Source organism: Lepidochelys kempii, chromosome 1 (genome assembly GCF_965140265.1).
Source record: "Lepidochelys kempii isolate rLepKem1 chromosome 1, rLepKem1.hap2, whole genome shotgun sequence".
NCBI classification, from domain to species: domain Eukaryota; kingdom Metazoa; phylum Chordata; order Testudines; family Cheloniidae; genus Lepidochelys; species Lepidochelys kempii.
This window is the reverse complement of record NC_133256.1, coordinates 38,484,529-38,512,050: the sequence shown is the minus strand read 5'-3', so window position 1 is coordinate 38,512,050 and position 27,522 is coordinate 38,484,529. Positions and strand designations below refer to the sequence as shown.

The window sequence follows — 27,522 nt, the reverse complement described above, 5'->3', positions numbered from 1 at the left end:
AGGCTGGAGCCCAGCAAGGGGGAGAGGGTCCCAGAGCTGAGGCTCCAGCCTGAGCATCTAAATTGCAATTTTATAGCCTTGCCACCTGAGCCCCATGAGTCCAAGTCAGCCGAAATGGGCCAACTGCAGCGTGTTATTGCAATGCAGACATGGGTTTTTAAGAGGTTCTTAAAAACCCATGTGCCCATCATCCATTACATTTACTATAAACTAAACAGGAACAAAGAAAAATTCCCAGGGATTAGTGGGCAAAGAATATCCAAACAAGGAAGGGAGGGAAAGTACTGCTTCAAAGAATGAGTGAGCAAAGAGTTCTCACTGGAAGAGGATAGGGTTTGGGTGTGGCGATGGTAGAAAGATTTGCATTTAACTGCCTGCTGAGTGTTGATTAGACTGGCCCCTTACCATTTAACTTTGGGCTTAATTAAACTTTGAGATGAATCTGGGTGAGGTAAATTCATTCCCTGGCTGATGCAGAAAACTGTCTAAAACAAACAATAATAGCAAGGCTGAGGCTTTAAAAAAAAAAAAAAAAGTAGAGCAAAACAGAGCAGTGCTTTAAACTAAAAAGACTATCCAAAATGGTCTCCGTTCCTGCTGCCCTCTCTGCAAAAGCTTAGTCTACAAGAGAGAAGAAAATGGTGGTAAGACTGCTATCAGATTCTGCATTCTGTGCCTACAATTATTTCACTGGTATAGACACATAACTGTTACTATTAATGAGAAAAAACAGTTCCTAGCTGTAATTCTAGCTTTCAGAAGATAACTGCTGTGTAAATATTCAGAAATCTAGTTAATCTTGTTTCACAATATGGACTGAAAAGTAAGCATTCCAATATACAAAATGAATCTCTCGTCTTACACTATAAGGATATCAAAACCAGCAGGAAAGCATGAAAACCTACAGTAGGCTTTAAAAGAAGATTATATGTTCCCATATACCCATCAAAACTTAAGTGTTAAGGTATGTTTTCAAACTACTCTAATAGGAGAGCCAATTTTATATAGAAATGTAGAAAAATGTGACTGTTTATGACTATTCTAGGAGAAAAGAACTATACTAGCAGGTCACATACTTTATTTCTTGTATAGGCTGAGTTTATTGCACAAACCAGAGGTTCCTTCCATCTTCCCCTACAAGGTCTCTGTGTTGCACTCGCACATTCCCCTTCTTTTTCAGGGATTCATTGCAATTCCTCACAATCTCCCTGCTACCATGGGTTTTGCATGCCCCAGGCCCAGCTTCTCTCCCCCTGCCATGGCAAGGGCTGCATGGCCCTCACTTCCCGGGTCCCCCATTCTCTACAACCTATGATAGGAGCTCTGTGTGCACCCTTAATTCACCTCCTTCTCCCCAAATGAGGGGGGAGGGATAGCTAGGTGGTTTGAGCATTAGCCTGCTAAATCCAGGGTTGTGAGTTCAATCCTTGAGGAGGCCATTTAGGGATCCGGGGCAAAAATTGGGGATTGGTCCTGCTTTGATCAGGGGGTTGGACTAGATGACCTCCTGAGGTCCCTTCCACCCCTGATATTCTATGATTCACCACCAGTCCCTTTCCCCTACGCCAGACACTCCCAGTCTATCTGGGTGATAAGTCAGTCAAGGCATCTTGTTACATGTTAAACTGTAACAAGAAGCCAAGCAGGAGTATTTCTATGCCACAAGGCATTAACTGATGTCATCAACTAGCTGCTTGAACTATATACAATTGCAGAAGTGCCTGAAACAGTGATTGTATTAATCTGATGGTAGGGTTTCCATTTCTCGCCTTTTGGTTTTCCAATTTCCCCCCAAAATCAGTAAGGTTCTGGCCACTGATGCCTTGAACATTCCCAATAACTTTGGAATTGATCGTATGCTGAGTTCACAAGTTATGTTACATAAAGAGAAATGCCATCAAATTAAATGTGAGGACCTCACAAGCTTGGCCAAAAAGGGCACTTATGGTATTTTTTCCTAATATAAGAGATTTTTGTAATCTTACCCAAACTTTAATTAATAGCAACTCCCAAGCGAGCAAGCAATGGTCATTCCAATAATAAAGGCCTCTACTAAAAAGAAATTTTGATTATATTTTAGAGTCTGAACACAACTCCATAGAACATTTAATACCAGAAAATGAGGCCTAAAAAGGGAAAGACGTCTTTAAAGGAAGGTGGGGGAAAAGCAGACATACCTGTATGTCCTTCTTAACAGGCTTAGGCTTACTATCCACTATTTTTTTTCGGAATTCAAGCAGCACTTCTTTACAGTCTTCCAGATGAACCTCTGGTTCCCAGGTATCATCGTCCGAGGTATATCCCTTCCACCGCACTTTGTACAGAATTTTACCCTGAGAGAGCAAAAAGTACTTATAAAACAAGAGTTTATAGGGGGGATTTCTACAGTATCGACTTGCTCTTGTGAATCTTAATGTATAACGGTTTAGTCTAATATTTTATAGGATGAAAATGTTAATTCTAAAAAGGGAGATGAGCCATGTTTTGCTATAATCATTCACGCAAACATGTTCTCATAGTTTGAAGTATTACACAAAAGAGGTTTTAAGTACAGTGAATATAAGATTTATTTCTTACAGTAGTTCACTAAAGGTCTGTTAACCATTTGGTTTTGCCCAAAGTTCTTTGCTGCTTCTCCAAACAAATTTAGCAATTTCATATTACATTGATGAACAAATCACTTTTCTAGATCAGGATACACCTTGATGGGGGACACATATCAACTACTCAACTTCACAAAAACGAAGTCTGCTACAAGAATTCAGTTTTTTCCTTTCCTGGCTTCACACTGCAGGACACGTGCCTAGAAGCACTTGAATTGAAGTGCAGGGTGGAGCAAAAAAAATAAAAATAAATTAGGGCTGTCAATTAATCGCAGTTAACTCACATGATTAACTAAAAAAAATTAAACACATTTCATTGCACTTAATAGAATACCAACTGAAATTTATGAAATGTTTTTGAATGTTTTTCTACATTTTCAATATTGATTCCAGTTACAACACAGAACACAAAGTGCACAATGCTCACTTTATATTATTTTTATTACATATATATGCACTGTAAAAATGATAAAAGACGTATGAGGTGAATTGAAAAATACTAAGTACTGAAGCGCAATCTCTTTATTGTGAAAGTATAACTTACAAATGCAGGGGGTTTTTTTCTTATAGAACACCACTCAAAAACGAAACAGTGTAAAACTTAAGAGCCTACAAGTTCACTCAGACCTACTTCTTATTCTGCCAAATCGCTAAGTTTGTTTACATTTACAGGAGATACTGCTCCTTGTTTCTTATTTACAATGTCACCTGAAAGTGAGAACAGGTGTTTGCATGGTATTGCAAGATATTTATATGCCAGACGCGCTAAAGATTCATATGTCCCTTCATGCTTCAGCCACCATTCCAGAGGACATGCTTCCATGCCGATGATGCTCGTTAAAAAAATAATGTGTCAATTAAATTTGTGACTGTACTACTTGGGGGGGAGAATTGTATGTCTCCTGCTCTGTTTTACCCGCATTCTGCATATATTTCATGTTATAGCAGTCTCGGATGATGACCCAGCACGTTTCGTTTTAAGAACACTTCCACAGCAGAACTGACAAATCGCAAAGAAGGTACCGATGTGAGATTTCTAAAAATAGCTACAGCACTTGACCCAAGGTTTAAGAATCTGAAGTGCCATCTAAAATCTGAGAGGGACAAGGTCTGGAGCATGCATTTAGAAGTCTTAAAAGAGCAACACTCTGATGCAGAAACTATAGAACCCAAACCACCAAAAAAGAAAATCAACCTTCTACTGGTGGCATCTGACTCAGATGATGAAGATGAACATGCCTCAGTCTGCCCTGCTTTGGATAGTTCTCGAGCAGAACCCATCATCAGCATGGAAGCACGTCCTCTGGAATGGTGGCTGATTAACAGAATTTTATACATAACACAGATTAACAGAATATATATGATTTTAATTATATATATGATTAACAGAATATATAATTCTGTTAACGTGGTTACCATTATCAACCAATCTCACCAAAAAACAGTATAAAGTTTGTCTGACAAGACCATTTTCCATAAAACCATGCTGATTGGTATTAATTATGCTACCGTATTTTAATTCTTTATTAAATACACTCCATGTCAGAATATCCATGACATGAGACAATTTCACTACTGGCTCTGGATTAAAGCACTTTAGATGCAAGAGGATTTTGTTACTTTCCCTCAAAAGAGAACAGTGGTTTTCAAAAATTACATTGTTTTCCAACAATTTTGGAAAGAGAAGTTTCAAAAGAAATTTTGCTACTCTTATTTATCCTAAATAAATTTGTCATCTGCAAGCTCTGTATCTCACTGTTCATCCCCTTTTGCGGATCCTTAATATATTAAACACTAGTACACAACCTTGCTACATCCCACTTAATCTTTTACACTGTTGAACACTGACCATTTATTCCCATTTGTTTTCTATACAGGTCAGTGTCTAAGGTTATGTCCACACTACAAATTACATCACTCAGGGGTGTGAATAATCCACACCCTATAAGCAATGTAAATTATACTGATCTAAGCGCCAGTGTAGAAGGCGCTATGTTGGCAGGAGAGTGTCTCACACTGACGTAGCTACTGCATCTCCTGGAGGCAGGAGTTATTAAGCCGATGGCAGTGTCTCTTCACCGGAAGCATTATGGCAGCATATATATGATGTGCCACGATAAATGATGTGATACAGACATAGCCTAATTCAAGACAGTACTTTATTTAATACTTAACTTCCTTACAGATTCTTGTGATGAACTTTGTCAAGGATATTTTGAAAATCAAATTTGTTGTGGGAGGGAGCGGGGGTCACATTTCTTTAAACAAATTTCCAAAATGTTCACCTGTCTGCTTTCCCCTCCTTTTTAAGGTTATTAATGCACTAAACAATACATACCAGAGAGTCTCAGAGAACTAAAGGCGCTTTAATTCTAGCTTCTTTTTGAAATTACAAAAATAGGGTGTGTCTACATGAAGTCTTAGGGCACAACACGCTGGGGTACAAATCTACAGCACTCTAGCCTGCCATGCAGCTACTGGTGCTGCACGCTGAGGGTGTATCTGCATTTAAAATGCTGCAGCAGCGCAGCTGCATCATTGTAGCACTACAGTGGAGACACAACCTACACTGGGGGTCAGCAAACTTTTTGGCCCGAGGGCCACAGTCAGTATAGCGACATCTCTCAGGGGTATGAATTTTTCACACACACACACACACACCCGCCCCCTCCCCCCAAGGGATGCAGCAATACCAATATGAATTCCTAGTGCTGACCAAGCTTGAGGGTTTTGGAGCATACGTCAATCTATTGAATGTAGTCAGTGGGCTTACATTTATTACACTAGAGTATCTGAACATAATTTGGCGATGAACGGCATGTAGTGAATGAAGCAATTAACAAAGATTAAAATAATTCATGAATATAGCCAAATTGATGTTTAACACATTTAAAGATTTATTTAGTCTGCCTAGAGACTTTATTTTTGCATGCCATAGCAATTTTACTGTGCAGTTTTCACTTCTAAAGTTATTTCTAAGATGTTGCATCCCTGCCTTCATTTACTGAGCACCCTTAAGGTTTGTCTACACAGAAACTGGGAGCCAAAATAATTCACCCTTTTGTTTTGGTGCAAGTGAACATGGACTTCAGAAGGAGATATACCCCAGTGTAAGATGTATGTTAGTAAAAAGTTAGATGTTTTAAGTAGCCTTAATTTCTTGAATTTTGCTAACTCCATAAGCCAACACAGAAGAGTTCTAAGATGAGGTGTTACAGATCTGCCAGATAGTGAGCATCAACAAGCTGCACATAAATGTAATAAATCTTGAAGCTTCTGCACTTCAGGTTTAATCTGAAGGATTATTTAGTTTTCCCTGTATATTTTGGCTATTTCTCCACAATCAACATGCCTATAAAAATTGTATAAGTGATGCAGAATTCAACCTATATAAAAACACACAGAATAATACTCAACAAACTTCAAAGTTCAAACCCTAATGCTTGGTCTACACTAGAAAATTAGGTCAGTATAACTGTGTTTCTCCATAAAAAATTCACCTCCCTGAATGAAGCAAATAAGCTGACCTAACCACCCGTGTAAACAGAACTAGGTTGACAGGAGAAAGCACTGAAGCACAACAGCGGCGCAGGTGCAGTGTAGATAAGCCCTAAGAGTAGCTCAACATTTCAAAGAAAAGCTAACTTAAGTTATGAAAGACATTCCTGCTGTCTCTAAAATTGTATTCCTAACCTGAGAGATTCTGTGCCCCAAATCGATCCATGAAAACTACCTAGAAACCACTACAGGGAAAGTAACTTTATAGAACAGCAGTGGGAACTTAGAATACTTTTGATGATTTAAGTTATATTCAGAAACAACTGGAAGTTCAAGATGGATTAAACAATGTGTTCACTGAGACAATACATTTACTAACTGACCACATTTGTCAGAATCTTATACCAGTGAGCCACTGACCCAGAAAATGGGTATTTTCACAATGTATTTTACCACTGCAACTACCAGGAAAAATGTCAAAATTATTTTTTTCCTAATAATTCTTTCATGCAAAGCTACAAAAAGCATATTTTATATTTGGGGTTATATAATAAAAGCATTAAGATACAGCACTGTTTTCATGGGCTTATAGCCCAAGTAAAACAAAAACAAAAAAAATCACCCCAGACAAACCTGACCCACAAGAATCCATATAACCTCAAATATTGGCACCTGTGTGTCTTTGTTGGTTTTATGATTGGGACTCAAAAATGAAGGTATTTTAGGAACAATTTTCTGTCGGTGTCACTTTAAAAATGATTCTCCTTTGTGCCTTTATTCCATGTTACACAGAAGAGTTTCACCACTTCATGTAGCCATAAAGAAAGGATTTGACACTCCCAGCTTGAGATCCCAGACTAACTGATCCACTGGGTAGAGTCAGTTATGCTAAATGAAGTACTTAAAGCAAAGTATTTTAAATTAGCTTCAGGCAGTTTGAGTTATAAGTGGCCCATGAAGATGGAAACAAAAAGAACAGAAACCCAAATTCAAGCCTATGCAAGATGCTGCCCTGCTACCTTTGGTTATATCATTAGAAAACAAAGGCATTTGTGTTGTGATGGGGAGTCAGCCCATCTGAAGGCATCAGCTGTTTGGCTGCTCCCCTCACAGCCCCTCACCCTTAGTCTAGCCACGGGTCTAGAACTCAGGTGCAGAACACAGGAATGCGAGGAATATGTGGCCACGGGACAGAGAGCGTGAGACAAGAGTGACACAGGAGGCAGGCACTGTGAGAGAAGGGAGGAAGTCAGGGAGCTTCTGGGGGAAAGGAAAAGAGAAGGGAATGAATGAAAGAGGTAAGAGGCAGGGCAAGCTCCACAACAGCAGCTAGCTCCTGCTAGTTGGAAAGCTGAGGAGTCTTGGGCACCATTATCCCCCCGGGCCGGGGCTCCCCTCATTCACCCCCCGCCCCCGGGCCGGGGCTCCCCTCATTCACCCCCCGCCCCCGGGCCGGGGCTCCCCTCATTCACCCCCCGCCCCCGGGCCGGGGCTCCCCTCATTCACCCCCCGCCCCCGGGCCGGGGCTCCCCTCATTCACCCCCCGCCCCCGGGCCGGGGCTCCCCTCATTCACCCCCCGCCCCCGGGCCGGGGCTCCCCTCATTCACCCCCCGCCCCCGGGCCGGGGCTCCCCTCATTCACCCCCCGCCCCCGGGCCGGGGCTCCCCTCATTCACCCCCCGCCCCCGGGCCGGGGCTCCCCTCATTCACCCCCCGCCCCCGGGCCGGGGCTCCCCTCATTCACCCCCCCCCGGGCCGGGGCTCCCCTCATTCACCCCCCCCCCGGGCCGGGGCTCCCCTCATTCACCCCCCCCCCGGGCCGGGGCTCCCCTCATTCACCCCCCGCCCCGGTCCCCGCCGGGCCGGGGCTCCCCTCATTCACCCACCCCCTCCGTTTTCACATCCAGGATCTTCTCCACTTCGAACACGTCCTCCTCCTCCTCGCTCTCGGCGCCCGCATCGCCCCCGGCCTGGCCAGACGCCGCCGCCGCTTCCTTCTCCTTCTCCGCCTCGGCTTCGGCCGCCGCCGCCGCCTCCTCCCCGCTCCCGGCCGCCGCCATGTTGGGGGGAATTTCAAGCGACTACAAGCGAAAAGCGCTGCGACAGCCACGGCCAGGCGGGCAGCGCCGTGACGCAGCCTCTGCGGCCAATCAGCGGGCCGAAGCGCAACGTAGAGTCAATCCCAGGCGCCGCTCGGCGTTTAGAGTGACAGGTCCAACTAGCCAATCGGTGGCGCCGCAGGGAAGCGCCAAGCAGAAGAAGAGGAGCGAAGGGGCGGGGCGGGGAGAAGTTCCCGCAGCGGGTGGGCAGGGCGGCGCTCGGGGGGCGCTGGTCTGATCCCGGCGGGGGCCTGGTGGCGGGGGCCGCGGGCAGCCGCAGACCTGCCCCCGGCAAAGGGCGGGGCTGCTGTGGCGACTCTTTTCCCTCCTCCAGCGGGCCCCTCCCTGCCCTTCGGTGCCCGCCGCTTGCCGGGCCGAGCCGTGCGCCCAGGGCACAGCGCCGCGGCCCGCAGCCCCGGGCAGGGGTCCCAGGGCCAGGAAGGGAGCACGGTGATGGTCTGGTCTGACCTCCTGTGTAACGCAGGCCGTAGGACTTCCCGTTGGAACTGGAGCGTATCTTTAAGGAAAAACACCTGATCTTTATTTATAAATTGCCAGAGGTGGAGAGCCCCTAGCCCTGTGTCGGTTGTGCCAATGGTTAATTACCCTCAGTGTTCAAAAGGTGCGGTGCTTGGTCGCCCTCATCATCGGGGCAGATACCAAAGCAGAAACCGAATTGGTCTCTGGCTAGGTTCTCTTTCGCCACAACCTGCAGGACACTGTCTGGAATGGCCCTTTCTCAGGGTTTCATTGGTCACTTGCCTCAGCAGCAGAGAAGCTCTTGACCATTTCAGCTACGAGGAGGATCCACCCGATTGTTGTAGGCGGTCAGCTTCGGACCAGTGTAAACACCTTCAGGATGTGACCGTACTGGCCAAGGGGAATTTGGTGTACTGATCTCAGAGGGCCTCTCCTTGAATGCCCTGCACAAGGTCCCATTGTTCTGACACAATTTTAATATCTTGATTATCAAGGGTTGAATTCACCGAGGTTCTGTGTCTATTACAGCCTCACCTACAAAGCCAGCTTCTTGACTCGGTCTCCAGCGATTCATCTGTTCAACTCTCAGATTTCAGAGTAGCAGCCGTGTTAGTCTGTATCCGCAAAAAGAACAGGAGTACTTGTGGCACCTTAGAGATGAACAAATTTGTTAGTACTCCTGTTCTTTTTGCTATTCAACTCTGGAGGTCCTCAGTGCAATTTCCAGTGTGTTGGCAAAGATGAAAGCTGTCACATTAATTCAAGTGTACTCACCACATTATACTCATAGTAATTGCTTTCTGCCCATAGGGGCGTGCACAGAAATTCAACTTTAACCCCTTTTGGGGGGGCATGTTCAGCTCTTCCCTCCTGCCCCAGCTCTGGCAGGACTCGCTCTTCCCTCTCTCCTGCCCTGGGTCCAGGAAGAGCTCGCTCTCCTCCCTGCAGCCCCAGGCAGGAGGAGCTCGCTCTCTCTGCCACTGTGGCCTTAGGACTGGAGGAGTTCTGTGCCCCTGATGATTGGGAGGAGGCTGTTCTCCTACTTGCCCCCCCCCCGCATACTTCTGTGCCCACATTGATTATTAGTATTGGATTACAATAATGCCTAGAGATCCCAATCAGGATCAGAACCTTCTTATCTAGGATGCTGTACAACCCATCACCCATATCACCTGCAAAGGCTGATGGGCACAGTGTTATCACTTCCTGTTCTAAACTACTGCATATTTTCATTATTGTGTTTCATGTTAGAAGTGGCTTCATTTCAGAGGTGGATAATGTGAACTCTCTATAGTTTCTATAGCATTGGCAATATGAGTCTCACAATATTTACTGTGCTTCTTATAGCCCCAGGTCCTGAAGCTAAGAATCTCAATTTTCATTTATAAGACCCAAAAAACCTTATTAGCCTTCACATTGCAGAGAATAGCCAGGAAATGTGAACCAAGTGTACCCTAAATCTCAGAAATCACGTATGCTATGTCTACTCTTAATACTCGTGGGGGAATTCTGTGCCAAAACATTAAAAATTCTGCACACAATTTTAAAAATTCTGTAAAATTCTGCATATTTTGTTTGTCAAAATAACACAATATAATCATGGCAGTTTCAATTATTTTTGTCTTTATTTCAAAATACTTGTCAGCAATTATGTCTGTAACAATACAGAGAACAAAAAAAGATTCAGGGAATGTTTTTTTGACAAATATATTCCTTACTAGTCATATTAATACAGAACTTTGAGCAATAATTCATTTAAACTACAATACATAAACGTATTACCCATGCCCCTCACAAGCAGCACAAAGGCTTGGGGGAGTCAGGGTGGGAGAGGGAAGTAATTGCTGGGAAGGAGCCTGGGAGTGAACCTGGAGGGTTGCTGAGTGTGGGTGGAAGAAGTATGGAACAGTTTTTTGCGGGGGAAGAGGGGGATTGTTAGGGAGTTGGCGATCATCCCCCATGCAGTGCCTCTCCCATTCAGCCATGCACATCTGCCCCATCCCCATGTGTCCTTGCACCCCCATGTCTCTTTAGCCCGGGATAGCTGCATATGTCGCCATGTGGCCCTGTACCCCCACTTCCTCCCATCTCCATGTGGCATCGCAACCCCCACTCATCATTCAACCAGGCATAGCTGTCCCTGTTCCCATGTGTCCCTGCAGCCACACGCAGCCACCTCTTTCCCCCCACCCACATGTGGCCCTGAACCTCCACTGCCATTCAGCCCCTGGCTCAATGTCACCACACTAACTCCTGTTCTCCTGGCCCAGTCGGTCTTCCCCACTAGCCCTTTTGAACCCCAGTCTGTGTGACCCCAGCAGCCCCTTGTAACCTGCCCTGTCCAACCCCCATATCCCAGGCCTCCTCACCTGGTCCCATGGGCACGGCGCTGTGAGGAAGGCAATCTCTGCCCCTCCTTCTCCATAGCTGGCTAGCCAGTAAGCTAGCTGCCCTCTCTTCTGGCACCACATCAGTCCCTGGTGAGTGAAAGGTATAACTGCAGCTTCCCTTTGCCTCCGCATCAGAAGCAATTATTCTGCGGGGGGCGGAGAGGGGAACTGGGGGTGACATTAATTCTGCACTTGTGTGGTAGTGCAATATTCTCCCAGGAGTAATTAAAATGCTACAATGGCATAGCTTCAGTGGCACATACACTGCAGCAGTGCTTCAGTGTAGGCTTACTACAGTGATGGGAGGGATTCTCCTGTTGTTGTAGGTAATCCACATCCCCAAGAGGGGTAGCTAGTTAGAAGGAAGAATTCTTTCATCAACCCAGCCTGTCAAAACTAGAAGTTAGAGTGTCTTAACTACATCAAACCCCTGAGAGACAAAGCTATGCTGATATAACTTTTCAGTGTTGACCAGCCCTTAGTCAAATAAAAAGAACCCACATTTTATTATTTTTAGCTAACTCATGATTTTGGGTCTTGACTCATTATTATAGAATGCTTGGGGTGGGCATTACTGTTTATGAATCATTTGGAACCCCTACTGTAAGCTCTTTGTGGCAGGCACATTTTATTACTTTGATGTACAGTCCCATCAGATTTAGGATACTATATAAACAGTAATCCAGAATGAAAAATGGATCCTAAATGTAAAATCATTATCACAGTAAGATTTTGGCAGCCTACAGATTACTTTTTAGCTTGTAAATGCTGCACATTCAGTCAGCCAAAGGGGGTTGTATAAGAGTGGTACAAGATGCTTGGCTCATCTGGTAGGCAGAGTATGCTGTTTTAGTGTTCATAGGCCCTATGCACCCAAGAAGCTAGTGCCAAACTAATATGAGCTCTCCTAGACATGCAGCTATCCCTTGCTTTCAGTCTACCTATCTCCCTCTCATATATTTCCTTGTCCTTCCCATCTCCCCTTGTTTTGTTTTTTTTCTTCCCCATTGTTGGATCTCTCTGTCCATCCTCCCGTTCTTGATATAACATGGTTCTAGGCAGCCACCCTGCTTCTTCAGTGACAGCAGCTCTAGCGTGAACATGCTGTGATCCTTATCTGGTTTGCTCTACTGTTGCTGGTGGGTATCTCTAGGAGTAATGGTCTATACAACAGAGACATAAATGTGGTCCTTCACCAGTGATGGGGAGGGTCAGAAGTTTTTTTAGGGGGGTGGTGGTGGAGAGAGGAATCCTCTCCCAGCTGCAGCAGATGATCCCGCCTGAGCTGATGCTAGCCATAGCTCCTTTTCAGTGAACTAGCAGTGCGAAATTGACAAAGATCACATCAATTTCTTTGCTGTTACTCCTTGACAAGCACTGGGCAGGAGCAATGGCACAGACACTGCTTTTTCCACTGAGGGGTTTGAAAATACAGAGATTGCCTGTGTGAGGTTGGGAGGGAGGAATTTAACAAGCACTTCAGTTAATTTTTTTAAATTGAGTAGTATTTTACATCTGGAAATAAACAAGTGATGTTTAAAGACAATCCCAGCTCTGGTCAGATATCTTTGTTTTCTACAGAAGAGTCCAGGGGAAAATGGCAAAGATATCCTTTTCCTTTAGGGGCAAAAAACCCAAACCACTTGCTTGTTTGACTGACTTTACTGCTGCTGGGATTTTAATATATTCCACCCGTAGTTTCCTATGGAATGTCAGGCCGCGCCACGTCTGTCTAGTTGCGCTGTAGATGGACATGTGCAGGCTGCATCATGATCAGTGAAATGGTTACATGTTGCTATTAATATAGTTAATGAAGATGAAGGAAGGAAAGTTTACCTTCTATTCATATTATTATTTCAGTCTGTACTGGTGCATCAGTTTACATTACAAAAGCTTCTTCACAAACCACAGACTTAGAAGCTTTTCTTGTTATACAAGCACGTACATGTTGCAGACTTTCTTGCTCTTAAGGCACCGTCATCCTAGTTTGTTTCCTTGTGAAGGTAGCATGTGGCATAAATATGTTTTAAATTGCAGCAAAGCCTACCAATTTTTAATGTCCCACTTTTAAACCCATCCAAGAATGAAAAAATGGAGATGAGTTGATGGAAAATAGTATTGACTCTAACTAAAAACTATTTAATCTGCAAATTTCTTTCAGGCAGAGAGACTGGGATAATCAGCCAAATTCATCTCTACTTAACTTGGTAGACTTCCTTTACATCAGAGACGAATTTGGCATAAATGTTTGTTCTTTCATTCAGTCTTTCAGATCAGGCCTGAGGACTAATGGTTGTGAATTATTCACTCTTCAGTAGCTAAAAGAAAAGGAGTACTTGTGGCACCTTAGAGACTAACGAATTTATTTGAGCATGAGCTTTCGTGAGCTACAGCTCACTTCATCGGATGCATACCGTGGAAATTGCAGCAGACTTTATATATACACAGAGAATATGAAACAATACCCCCTCCCACCCCACTGTCCTGCTGGTAACAGCTTATCTAAAGTGATCATCAGGTTGGGCCATTTCCAGCACAAATCCAGGTTTTCTCACCCTCCCCCCCCACACAAATTCACTCTCCTGCTGGTGATAGCCCATCCAAAGTGACAACTCTTTACACAATGTGCATGATAATCAAGGTGGGCCATTTCCAGCACAAATCCAGGTTTTCTCACATCCCCCCCACCCCCATACACACACGAACTCACTCTCCTGCTGGTAATAGCTCATCCAAACTGACCACTCTCCAAGTTTAAATCCAAGTTAAACCAGAACATCTGGGGGGGGGGGGTAGGAAAAAACAAGAGGAAATAGGCTACCTTGCATAATGACTTAGCCACTCCCAGTCTCTATTTAAGCCTAAATTAATAGTATCCAATTTGCAAATGAATTCCAATTCAGCAGTTTCTCGCTGGAGTCTGGATTTGAAGTTTTTTTGTTTTAAGATAGCGACCTTCATGTCTGTGATTGCGTGACCAGAGAGATTGAAGTGTTCTCCGACTGGTTTATGAATGTTATAATTCTTGACATCTGATTTGTGTCCATTTATTCTTTTACGTAGAGACTGTCCAGTTTGACCAATGTACATGGCAGAGGGGCATTGCTGGCACATGATGGCATATATCACATTGGTGGATGTGCAGGTGAACGAGCCTCTGATAGTGTGGCTGATGTTATTAGGCCCTGTGATGGTGTCCCCTGAATAGATATGTGGGCACAATTGGCAACGGGCTTTGTTGCAAGGATAAGTTCCTGGGTTAGTGGTTCTGTTGTGTGGTATGTGGTTGTTGGTGAGTATTTGCTTCAGGTTGCGGGGCTGTCTGTAGGCAAGGACTGGCCTGTCTCCCAAGATTTGTGAGAGTGTTGGGTCATCCTTTAGGATAGGTTGTAGATCCTTAATAATGCGTTGGAGGGGTTTTAGTTGGGGGCTGAAGGTGACGGCTAGTGGCGTTCTGTTATTAACACGGCTGTTACTCTGAAACTCTTCAGTAGCTGCAACTTTCAGTCAGGTTTCACAGTTAATGTACCTTTTTTCCTTCTTTCATCGGGTTATGAATTGTAAGTTTCGGACAATATGGGGTAAAATTCTGGCCTCATTAAAATCCATGGGAGTTTTGTCATTGACTAAAATGGAACCAGGAATACACACATGGTCTTTTTCTTCTCCATTTTAAAAAGTCTTTAACTCCTCTCCTTGGATTTTGGACTGCATGGGAGAGAGATGTTGTTGTAACTGATCTCTCAAGGTTATCATTCCAGGGTAGAAGTTGATCAATTTGATACCACTTGCATATTACATATCAACATTTGTTAATTTTAAAATGCCTATTTAAATCATTTTAAAAATCTACAATCTACAAAATCTATGGAAGATTCAAAGTCAGTGTTTTTTTTAACTTTCCACTCACAGTATGGATTCAGCTTGAACCTACTAATATATGCAAGAAAATTAGTAAAATAAATAAATAGCTCACTCATAATCAAATAGTAACAGAAAATCTGGCAACAGTAATAAATTATAGCATTAATAGTATAGGGCTTGCTTCTCATTAAGTCAATGGGAGTGAGAGCCGGGCTTTGATGAGGCATAACTCTAAGCACATGCATGGTTTCATTGAAAGGATTACTCACATGCTTAAATTTAAGCAAGTATACATCTTTGCAGGACTGGGGCTTCAGATAAAATGGTTACCTACCTTTCGTAACTGTTGTTCTTCAAGATGTGTTGCTCATGTCCATTCCATCCTAGGTGTGTGTGCGCCCATGTGCAAAGTTGTCAGAGACTTTTGCCTTAGCAATATATCCCTAGGGCTGGCTATGGCACCCCCCTGAGGGCTGCGCTCATGCGTCAGTATATCAGGTGCCACCAGCCCTACACCCTCTCAGTTCCTTCGTGCCGGCAACTCTGACAGAGGGGCAGGAGGGCGGGTAATGGAATGGACACGAGCAACACATTTCGAAGAACAACAGTTACGAAAGGTGGGTAATCGTTTTTTCTTCTTTGAACGCTTGCTCATGTCGATTCCATTCTAGGTGACTCTCAAGCAGTATCCCTGGAGGTGGGCTCAGAGTTCACAGACGTGCAGCTTGTAACACCACTCTACCAAAACCAGCGTGTTCGAGTAGCCTGCTGGGGAAAGGGGAATAGCACCGAGCCAGCCTGGACTCCCCCTATCAGGGCTGAGGGTTGGTGTTTTCTGATCAGGGTGCAGCCTGGACCTTCACAGGGCAGCTTGATGCAAAGTGTCCTGGTTCCCAGCACTGATTCTTCCCCATGTCAGAGAGGTGGGGCCATTCTTCTCCATGTCAGAGAGGTGATTGACTTGCATGCATTTGAGCAAGAGAGGAAGGACTGGTGATATGGGAGGCTGGAGCTGGAAGGGCTGGCGGGAGCCAGGAGGACTACCTTTTTTTCTCAGCGACATTTGGTCAGGCAGTCATCGATCTTGATGCATGGGTCGACTATAGCATTAAGGCTGGATGGGGATTCCACCTGTGCCAGTTCATCTATCGTTGTTGAGGGCAAGTCAGAAATGATAACTCTGGGTGCCCTCATTCCACATAGTGTCTCCTACCAAAGTGTCAGAACTCTCCTGCATATTTAGCACTGGCTGGGGTCCCTGCTGCAACAGGTGAAGCATAGCTTTGGCCATACTCACAACCTGGATAATCAAAGATCATCATAGCTCTAAAAATGTCCTCAAATTGTCTTAGAAGCAGGCTTGATTGTTCTAGGAGCAGAGACACCCAAGCTAGGGCCTCCCCCCGTAAGTAGGCTGATAATCAGTCAGGTAACTACTCGGGCTTGGTCACTGGGCTATGACTGATTGAAAAACCCACAAAATTTGTCATGATTGCTATTAAACTTGCCAGGCAGGAAGCGTGGGCTTGCAGGCAGCGGGGTTGGAGCTGAAGGTGGCATGGTTTGAGCTTGTCGGACCACATTCTGTACCTGCAGGGTGGCAGCCTGGGCCTGCAAGGTCTGTAGGGCTCCCACTATGTTCATCAGAGAGAAATTGGCCTTTCTAGAATTCATGTTTCATGTATCAGCTGTAGTTCTCTTAGTGTTTCTATTTGCGCTGCTCAGACTGTCAGTACCCAGGACATGGATGGTTCTTTCTAATTAGGGTGACCAGATGTCCCATTTTTAAAGGGACAGTCCTATTTTTGGGGGGTAATAGGTATAGGCACCTATTACTCCCCACCCCCGTCCCGTTCTTTCACAGTTGCTATCTGACAGGTTTCAGAGTAACAGCCGTGTTAGTCTGTATTCGCAAAAAGAAAAGGAGGACTTGTGGCACCTTAGAGACTAACCAATTTATTTGAGCATGAGCTTTCGTGAGCTACAGCTCACTTCATCGGATGCATACCGTGGAAACTGCAGCAGACTTTATATATACACAGAGAATATGAAACAATACCTCCTCCCACCCCACTGTCCTGCTGGTAATAGCTTATCTAAAGTGATCATCAGGTGGGCCATTTCCAGCACAAATCCAGGTTTTCTCACCCTCCACCCCCCCACACAAATTCACTCTCCTGCTGGTGATAGCCCATCCAAAGTGACAACTCTTTACACAATGTGCATGATAATCAAGTCGGGCTATTTCCTGCACAAATCCAGGTTTTCTCACATCCCCCCCATCCCCATACACACACAAACTCACTCTCCTGCTGGTAATAGCTCATCCAAACTGACCACTGTCCAAGTTTAAATCCAAGTTAAACCAGAACATCTGGGGGGGGGGGTAGGAAAAAACAAGAGGAAACAGGCTACTGTCAGTTTGGATGAGCTATTACCAGCAGGAGAGTGAATTTGTGTGGGGGGGTGGAGGGTGAGAAAACCTGGATTTGTGCTGGAAATGGCCCACCTGATGATCATTTTAGATAAGCTATTACCAGCAGGACAGTGGGGTGGGAGGAGGTATTGTTTCATATTCTCTGTGTATATATAAAGTCTGCTGCAGTTTCCACGGTATGCATCCGATGAAGTGAGCTGTAGCTCATGAAAGCTCATGCTCAAATAAATTGGTTAGTCTCTAAGGTGCCACAAGTACTCCTTTTCTAGTTGCTATCTGGTCACCCTATTTCTAATGGTTAGAGCAGGAATTGGTAACCAGGGCTAGGAGCCCAGCATGGGCGGTGGGTATAATAGACTGGGGGAAATTCCGCCTCCCCTGGTGCTGCCGTGGCCGCCGGTCCCCCAGTTGCAGGGTTTCGCAGCAAAGTTATTGCTTTATCATGCCCCAGGCAGGTTCCAGGGTGGCTGAGGAGGCCCATACCGCCTGCGCAGCTGCCCTGGAATCTGCGTGGGGCATATCAAAAGTGTCTTCTAACAGACGCTTTTCCCTGCGTGGTTGGGTCCGGGCAGGGGAGGCATGGCGTGGCTTCGGCCAGCCCTGGGCTCCCCCGGGTGGGGTGGCTTGGGGCTTCGGCCAACTTGTGGCTCCTCCAGCCGTGTGTGTGGGTGTGTGTGTGCGTGCTCCAGGCTGCGGCTGGCCCGGGGCTCCTCCGGGCATGTGGAGGGAGGGACTCAGGGCTTCAGCCAGCCCGGGACTCCTGCGGCTGCGAGAGGCTCTCTGGGTGGAGGGTGTAGGGGGGTCTCAGGGCTTCTGCCATGGGAAGGGCACAGGTGGAAGGGGCAGAGCTTGGGGCTAGTCTCCCCAGAGGAGGGCTCCGCCCACCACCCATGGAGCCCAGTGTCAGAGCCTGAGTAAGGAATCAGAGCACAGGGTCAGAACTGGAGTCAGAGGCCAGATGCCAGGGCCGAGGGTCAGAGCCAGGTTGCCTGGAGTAAGGCAAGGCAGGAACAGGCCTGGAACAAGGCAGGAGCAGGACTGAAAACAAGCAAGTGCAGGAGCTATCAAAGCCATGGTCAAATGCTTTGAGCAACTGATGCTGCTGCTGGGCTTAAGAGCTGGTGTGCTGACTCTTCCAACTCGGTAGCATAGCCAAGCGGCTCGCAACCTTTCCAGACTACTTTCAAGAGTCTGATTTGTCTTGCATACTCCTAAGTTTCTCCTCACTTAAAAATGACTTGCTTACAAAATCAGACATAAAAATACAAAAGTGTCGCAGCACACTATTACTGAAAAATTGCTTTGCATTTTTACCACATAATTATAAAATAAATCAATTGAAATATAAATATTGTACTTGCATTTCAGTGTATATTATATAGAGCAGTATAAACAAGTCATTGTCTGTATGAAATTTTAGTTTGTACGGACTTTGCTAGTGATTTTTATGTAGACTGTTGTAAAACTAGGCAAATATCTAGATGAGTTGATGTACCCCCCCCCCCCCCCCGGAATATATGCCCATGCGTAACCCCAGGCATACATGTACCCCTGGTTGAGACCCACTGGCATAGCCAATCAGGCAGCCTACTACAGGCCAGCTGTGCTCATTAAGGGGCCCAGACACTGGCTCTGCTAATGCAGTCCTTGGATCCCCAAACAGGAGAATCTCAAATAGGCAGAGAGAAGTTATTTTACCACTGTATTTCGCACTGGTGCAACTGCTGCTAGAATACTGTGCACAATTCAAGAAGGATGTTGATAAATTGAGAGGGTTCAGAGAAGAGCAAGGAGACTGATTAAAAGAGTAGAAAACATGTCTTATAGTGAGAGATCCCAGGAGCTCAATTTATTGAAGCTTAACAAAGAGAAGGTTAAGGAGTGACTTGATCACTGTTTAAAATTACCTACATGGGGAACAAATATTTGTTAATGGGCTCTTCAGTCTAGCAGACAATGGTATAATAAGATCCAGTGGCTGGAAGTTGAAGCTAGACAAATTCAGACTAGAAATAACAGTGAGGGTAATTAACGATTGGAACAAATTACCATGGATCATGGTAATTCTCCATTACTGGCAATTTTAAAATCAAGATTGGATGATTTTCTAAAAGATATGCTCTGGGAATTAATTATTGGGGAAATTCTATGGCCTGTGTTATACAGAAGGGCAGACTAGATGATCATAATGGTCCCTTCTGGCTTTGGAATCAATGAATTTCTGTGCGAAATAACCCTTAATGGGACAATGTTAGCTTGAAATGTAATTTTTAAAGAAGAGTTAAAGGTAGTTTCAGTAACTAAAGCCTTATCTACACTACACAGTTTTGTCAGCAAAAGGCAGCTTTTGCTGACAAAACAGTGGAGGTGTCCATACAATGCTACTTTTTGCGGCAAAATTCTCCTGTTTTGCTGACAAAATAAAACCACCTCAATGAGAGGCTTAGAGCTTTTTGCAGCAAAGTTAAAGCAACAAAGCAACAGTGTAGATGCCGCCATTTATTATATCGCCGTAACTGGCCTCCCCCAATATTTCACAATGCCTGCTGGGACCATTCTGCTCCCTGTTTTGAACTCTGTTTCTCTGCAGGCATGCGCCCCTCCCCTTTCAAAGCTCCAGGAAGTTTTGACATTAATTTCCTCAGCGTGGAGAGCTCATATGTTGAGCATGCAGCTCCCAGCAGGAAAACAGCAACATGCTCTCCTGCCTGGACTACAGGGGAGGTGGATCATTGCTCTGTGGGCTGAGGGAAGTGGGAAAAGTCAGAGGAATCACAGAACCATTAATGTGGAATCCTGCTCTCCCTCGCACTAGGAACACAGTGGCAGGCAGAGAAGGCTGCTGCTGCAAGTGGGAGAGGTGGGGAGAGACTGGTATGCTGTACAGAACCAGGGAGGGAGGCGGGGCCTGATGTGTGTGTGTGTGGGGGTGTCTCCTTCCCCCTGCCTCAGGATTAGATGGTTCTGGCTGCTGTCTGAACTTAAAAAAACAGCATGCCGACACCCTCACTCTCCCACAACACTCCCCCCACCCACTCTCTCTCCCACTCCCCCAACACCACACACTCTGTCTCTTCCCACACACACACTCTCCTCCCACCCCCTTCAGTTGAAAAGTGGCTGGCAATCTAGTAGGATGCCCATGGAACAATGGGATTGAGAAATGTGCATCATGTGATGCTGTACTTGCCCCATGAGGCACTGCAAACCCTTCCCAAAGCACCCTGCGGCCAGTTCCACAGTGAGATAGCTACCCACAGTGCACTGCTCTATGTATCGATGCAAGAGCTGCTTGTGTGAATGCACTCTGCCAACACTAGGAGCATAGTGTAGACATGCAACAGCGGTTTAATTAAAGCAGTTGCTGTATGTTGACAAGACTCTGTGGTGTAGAAGAGGCCTAAATTGGCCCCAAGTTTCCCTGCCAATTTTTGTGGTTTTGCAATCACATTTCCTGTCTTTCAAGAGTGTCTCTCTCTCTCTCTCTCCTTGTGTAAAAGACTCACACAAACAAGGGAATTTGACTATGCGCAAAATGCTGTTAAACAATCTGAAAAAGCCAGAAAAATATGCTTTTTTAAATGACTTTCAGAGATTAGTCATTAGGTGTTTATTGTAACAACTGTACAGTAGATAATAAGTTTTCAAACCAAAGTGAGATTTTTAGCATTATATTGTCTCTCTGAATAAGCAGATAACCATTTTCTGCATTTGCAGCATTTTCCACACTGTCTTAAAATGCAGTTCCTTTTAAAACACATTGCAGTAGTCCAACCACAAGGTGCCAAAGACACAGGTAAAAGTAGCAATGTCTGTGTTGGAAAGATAAGGTTGCTACCTGGACATCCAGAAGCAGTTAGGGATCTAGTAATTCACAGATTGCTGACATGAGAGAGTAATATGCCCATAATGATTATCACAGATACGCAGTTTCTTCTGGTTGCATTTCAATGAGAAACTCAACCAAATGAATTATCTAACTACCTAAGTGAAAACCTTGAAATGTAATAAAGAATGTTTATTCGCTTTTTATTATTCAGGTTCTTATACTGTCAACATCAGTGTACTGAAGTATTTCCTTGCTGATGTAATTCCTTTATTATATTACAGTTTTTTTATATAGTGCTACTGGTCCATAGAAGTGGGTAAGATTTATAGAAGAAATCAAGTTTATATTAAACATATTATAAAAGCATTAGCACTGCAAAATGGTTTATTTCAATTAAAAATCATCTAACATGGAAGCTAGACATTGAGTTTTAAACAGTGAATTGCAGTATATGTTTACTTAGTAAAACACTATATTTAAATTTAAAATTACCCTGTCCTTATTGATGACAATATAAGAAAAGACCCCAAATTTCCATGCCCTTGGTTAATTTCCTGGATATTAAAACTACCCAATCCTTATACAGATATAAAATCAAATTATCCTCTATTAATGCAGTGAACTCCTGTAATTTGTCTTATAATTGCAAAATGAGTAAAGTAAAGTAGTTAACTTTTATAGAAGTTTTCTGTGATTAAATACTTGGAGGAAAGTTGGTGCTGATTAACTCGATACCCAACAACTTCTTAGTGGCAGAGTCCCAATCCTTCCCAAGTTCAAGTCGATGGCAGATGGCTGGAAATTGTCTGTCAACTCTTCTTACCCATTCCACTGCTTTCTTTACTGAAGCAAAAGCCCAGTGAATAGCACTGTATATAGAAATAAAGTGTGATTATACTGAAATATGAGAACAGTGACTTGACCGAGCAGCTACTGCAGCTGTCTACAAACTAAGTACAATCAAATGCACCAAAGGATACAAGAAAAAAATCTTGTCCTTGCCAACAAAGTCACTTGGTGAAGAAAATATCAACAATACTTCAACCCAATCATTAACAAAAGATTGCTTTATATATATATGATAATTTGAGGCAGAGATTTCAAGAAAAAACAGAGTCCAGCCTGAGCAGCTGTCATGGAGGAAGAGATGTAGGGTCAAATTCACAAATTTTTGGGCTTGTCTACATGGGGAAGTTAGTGTCGAATAAGCTAAGGAGTGATTTGAAAGTGCACTGTCTACTTCGCACAAACTCCCTGTGTGGACACTCTTAATTCGCACTGAGTGCCTTTATGCACTTTAGCTTAATACACTTCCAAAGTGTAAGAATGCAGAGTAGCTAATGTGCACTAGCTACTCCAGTGATCTCGGTGGCGTGAAATTAGTCCATAAAAAACATCTCATCAAGACAGTAATATCAGATTTGATTCTCAACTTTTGGGTTCTCAATGTGTTCACATCTATGCAGAGTTCCTCCCATTTTCCTTCTCTCCCTACTGTTTTAACCCAACATTACATTTTATTATGTACTGCATTCCTGATTGAGGTTACAGGACAAAACCAATTTAAGCATCTCTCTAGTCTATTTAGGTTTTTATACCATACTCAGCATGTAGTAGGTGTGTGCCTTCCAGTAACGCATTAAGCAACATGACACATCTATCGTGTTATTTGTAACTTGTCACAGAAGCCCTAGGTATTTAGAGCCAGATAACATCTCCCACAGAAACACCAGAGGCAGAGAGACTGCAGAGGAAGATTTTGCAAGGTTTTCCTTGCTGCAAGTTCCTATAATTTTTTGGGGGTGGGTGGAAGGAGAAGGAAGGTGGGGTATAATACCCCACACTACATGCAGCAGTTCAACTCCCAGAATTCACATACCATGGGGAATCTGCTGGAGGCCAGAGCCATCTGTATGGTGTTCCTGTTCCTTCATGCTCTCCTAGATCTCTGCTGCTCTCCCCCTTCCCTTTGGTGGAGTGATGCTGACAGGCTCCCCAGCTGTCTGGTGTTCATTATACCCCACAGTAAAGGGGAGTTCCACGATGCAGAGATCGTCCATGCAAAATGTAATATAGCATGCAGCTGTATTACATTGCAGAGGGCTCTTGTGTGGGGAGCATCTGCATTTCCCAGGCCACTTGGAGGGTTAATGGACAGGGTGGGGACTGTGGTGTGGAGGATGTTGATATTAGGGGTAGATGATCTGTGCCATATATCTAAGAGCCTCATCGAGCCCTAAAATTAATTCTGTTCCCATTTACTTTATAAATAAAGGTTTTTTGCTGATGCAGGACATTGTTTATGTATTTCTTAATTTTATAGACCATATTTTCAAAACAAAGATTTTGTTGTAAGAAGCAATGCATAGACACTGTCAATTATACTTTTCATTCTTTGTCTACATCCATATCCTGTAGTATATTAGTTACCAATACCCAATAACTATTCATCTTATACATGTTAAAATGTTCAGCAGTTTACATTCATACATTAAATATTTAATGTATGCATGAATCTAAAGCACACCTTGAAGTGGGCGAATCATCCAGTTTCATTAGAGATTTGAAGGTTATCCCTTCCAGTTGCTGTTTATACCGTATGAACTGCAGCACCAAAAGTGTAGCAATCAACTGCAATACTTCTCTTCCTTTAGGACCTAAAAAGGAGGGGGAAAGGTGTGATTCTTAGTATAATTGTTACTTGTTAACATAGAAAGTTAATATTTGATATTTTGTAGTACTTGCTGGCAAAGTAATAGTCATGCTCACAAAATCTGGTTATCCTAATGCTGTTTAATTTTGTTTCATCACCCAATATACACAGTAATCCATGCTTTTTTAGAAGCCGTTTCGGAGACATATAGTTCACTCCTGTGTTGGAGTCAGAACCCAAGGGCTGGCAGTGTGCTGCTTGCTGGGTTTTTGTGGTTTGGGGTTGCTTCCATCATGTTCCACTTAGGTCTTTGTGCAAGCAGCAAGGGGAAACTTGTAGGATTTCTGATCTCTGATGAAGCACTGGAGCAGCAGCTTTGGTAAGACAGTGATTAAAGTGCATACCTCAACCCAATTTTTATTTTTGCCCAGTTTGCACTCCCCATGCACACTTTAAGCCTGTCCCCTAGTGATTCAGAGAGGACAAACTTTGTTCATGTTAATTTTCTGCCTGCCAACAGCACAGAGCAATAGCTGAAAAGGAATAAGGAAATGTGTACATGAAAGATGTAAACAACATAATGGAAAAGGGTGGGAAGAAGCAGTACATCAGTGTAGTTTGGAATGTATGTGTGAGCTGGAAGATGACACAGAATGTACTATTATTTATTATTTGCACTACGTTAGCACCCAGGAGCCCCATCATGGACAGGATCCCATTGTGCTAGACACTCTACAGACAGAACAAAAAGACAATCCCTGCCCCAAAGAGCTTACAATCTAAACAAACAACACAAACACATGATGTGGAGGGAAGGGTATACACACAAGCAGAGTGAACAATATGATGGAAGCAAATTCTTGTTCAACACTTAGCCAGACAGTTGGCCATAGCAATTGTTTGCCATTTGGTCCGTTCCTGCCCAACCGCAAAGGCTTGACAGCCCGAGAATCCAACATTGGGACAGACTTGATGAACCCATGTAATAGGGGATCTGCCTCTGGTCGCCTCCACCCCTCGGTTGGTGCAATTTTATCTTGGATGTTACAAGCCACCCAGAGAACAGCGTTCACTGGAACGTCTTGTGGCATCCTAGTGACATGTCTGAAAATCATCAGGCACCGCCTATGGGCAATGGCCCCAGTAGTCTGTAGACCTGAACAACCATAAACATCTGCGTTACAGATGAAGTCATTCCACTTTATGCCCAGTATATGATGTTGACATTTTGTGTGGAAAGCATCCAGCTGGTCCCTGTTCACTTCTACCCTCAACCAATCTGCTGAGCAGACGATTGGCTATAGGCATCCAAATGTCATGATAGTTCTATTTTTATGGAGGGGAGAGGTAGCAGGTCAGCTAAATGGAAAGTGAAGGGAAGAGGGTGAGGGGAGAAGAGGGTAAAAGGGGCAACAAGTTTGGAGTAAAGCTAAGGTGAGGAAACTGAAGGAGAGGAGGGGAGTTTTGAAGCAAACAGCCATTCAGCACAGGGCAGAGAAAGTCTAGTCTACAGAAAGTTCTCCAAGATCCCTGCTTTGTATGTCTCTGTCACTAGTGGCTGGAGACAGTGGCTGGCTCCTCTTTGCTGCTTAATTCCAAGCCCACATGGGGGGAAGAGGGAGAAGGAGCAGCACTACCTGGGTCCTACTGCCCCCAGAATATAGGGGGGATTCCCCTGCATAGTTTTGGGGCCAGCAGGGTGCTGGGGGAGGGATGGCCTCAGCTGGGCCCCATTTTGCCTTCCTCCCCATTATGTAGAAGGGGCCCCACCCGTCTGAGGATGAAAGTGGGAACATTTGAGTCTGATTTTTTTGCTAATACAATTAAACATTTCAGAGTTGCTTAATCTAGCATGTATAATAACCGGGACAAAAAGAACCTCCACGGATGCCCATAACATGCTGCCTCCATAGGACAGGCACACAGCAGCCAGAACACACCACTGAAAGGACGCTCTAGCAGAATCTTGAATTTTTAAAAATTAATTACTTCAGAACACTTCAAATTGATAGTGTCTATTTAAAATTCAGGGTGAGCCCATCTTAAGCCATTGTTAGTAATATGGAAAATATACATTAATATAAGCTCTACTGCACACGCATACATTTAAAAAAAAAACCAAAACATTAACTGTACTACCGTCCAGCTACTTTTAATGAATGAGAAAACAACTGATTTACCTAGGGACCAAATGCCTTTTTTTGCAAGGAAAATATTGGTTAAATAATCCACATCAAGATCCAAGATAACCCCAAGTTCTGGGCTGAGATTCCAAAAACCATCCTGTGAAATAAACCAAAGAAAAAAAAAACAGACAAAAGTCTTCCTAAAACATTCAAGACATTGCAAAAATCACATTAGAAATTTCAAAGTACAGCTAGGAAAGTAATTACAATAAAATGTTCAAATGACTTATGCAAAAAATATAATGAACTTTAGTGAATTAGTGAGTGATCCTCAAACTTTAAGATCTAAAATTCAAAAGCATGATGTATCGACATTAACTAGTGTAGCTAAAATGGATTCTTATTGTGAGGCTATGCCTTAACCAATCCACATACCTCCTGGCCGCAGCCGGCATACTAACAGTGACATATGTACCACAGTTGGAGAACCTCTGGAATAAATTATCTGACCAGTCCTACATCAATGGAGTACTAAAAACAAGCCAATAAGATGACTGCAAACCATTAGCTTCTTTCCATTATTTATCCCACGTACAGTAATGTGTGTTATTTGCAATGATATGTGTGGGTTAGAATAATGAGTGGGGTGTGCTGAGTGGGAAGTGAACCTCTGTGGGATAGGGAGGTTGAGACAGGGGATCAGAAAGCACAAGAGGTGGGAACATTGAGTTTCAGAGGCAGGGCCAGCTCTACCATTTTTGCGGCCCCAAGCAGTGAAAAAACCTGCCGCCACTGAATTGCCGCCGCGGACAGCAGGAGAGAGAGAAGCCGCTGCCGAATTGCCGCCGTGGCCAGCGGAACGGAGAAGCTGCTGCCCAGTAGCCGCGGCGGCGGAAACTCTGCCACCCCTTTCTGACTGCCACCCCAATCACCTGCTTGGAGTGCTGGTACCTGGAGCCGGCCCTGTTCAGAGGGAAGTGGGGCAGCAGCGGCGGCACCAGCAGCAAGTTCTTTGTTTTCAGATACTCAGTTAGATACAAACCAAACAATAAAATATTAACTTGCGAGAAGTTTTAAAATAAATAATTTGAAAATTACCCTAAAAATAATGCTCAAAGTAGAGTACCTCCCCAACTGAATTCAGCAGAAAAGGATCCGCTCCACTGAGAAAACAACAGCCTCCATGAAATTAGTAAATGGGCTATTTGTATTGTAAAATACAATGTGAAGTTTATTAAATCCCATTCCATTTTATTTGACACGAGATTGGAAATGCTGATAAGTAGGAAAAAGACACATACTAGACCGTTTGCTACTCTCAAAACAGGTGGAACACAAAGCTTTGAACTTTCACATTCAAATCAAAATGTGTCCCAGGTGATAAGGATAATGATCTTGAAATCAAATCTGATTTTGCATAATTTTAAAAAATATTGATTCTCTAATGTTAAATATTCAATAGGCTAAATGTTTAGCCTAGCCTGAACTGGAACTGCATTTTTGTTCTTGCAGCTTTACAAGAACAAAAACTGCAAGTGCAATT

General features: G+C 44.0%; 2 protein-coding genes across 9 annotated transcripts in view; both read right to left on the bottom strand.

Annotated features, from left to right (window-relative positions):
• Window positions 1–8,233, bottom strand: part of MPHOSPH8 (M-phase phosphoprotein 8) — a 49,144-nt gene extending 40,911 nt beyond the window's left edge. For both annotated transcript variants that reach the window (XM_073339396.1, XM_073339404.1), the window contains exons 1-2: window positions 7,988–8,233; window positions 2,178–2,333 (exon numbers count right to left, since the gene is read on the bottom strand). In XM_073339396.1, the coding sequence (XP_073195497.1) occupies window positions 2,178–2,333; window positions 7,988–8,161 (330 nt within the window). In that variant the 5' untranslated portion in view covers window positions 8,162–8,233. The remainder of the gene's footprint in view (window positions 1–2,177; window positions 2,334–7,987) is intronic.
• A 12,750-nt stretch (window positions 8,234–20,983) lies between these two features.
• Window positions 20,984–27,522, bottom strand: part of PARP4 (poly(ADP-ribose) polymerase family member 4) — a 122,203-nt gene continuing 115,664 nt past the window's right edge. For 4 of the 7 annotated variants that reach the window (XM_073339260.1, XM_073339270.1, XM_073339310.1 and 1 more), the window contains 3 exons: window positions 26,034–26,136; window positions 23,728–23,857; window positions 20,984–22,069 (listed from right to left, as the gene is read on the bottom strand). In XM_073339260.1, coding sequence (XP_073195361.1) covers window positions 21,895–22,069; window positions 23,728–23,857; window positions 26,034–26,136 — 408 coding nt within the window. In that variant the 3' untranslated portion in view covers window positions 20,984–21,894. The remainder of the gene's footprint in view (window positions 22,070–23,727; window positions 23,858–26,033; window positions 26,137–27,522) is intronic. The other 3 variants (XM_073339280.1, XM_073339300.1, XM_073339321.1) reach the window with 1 other exon arrangement.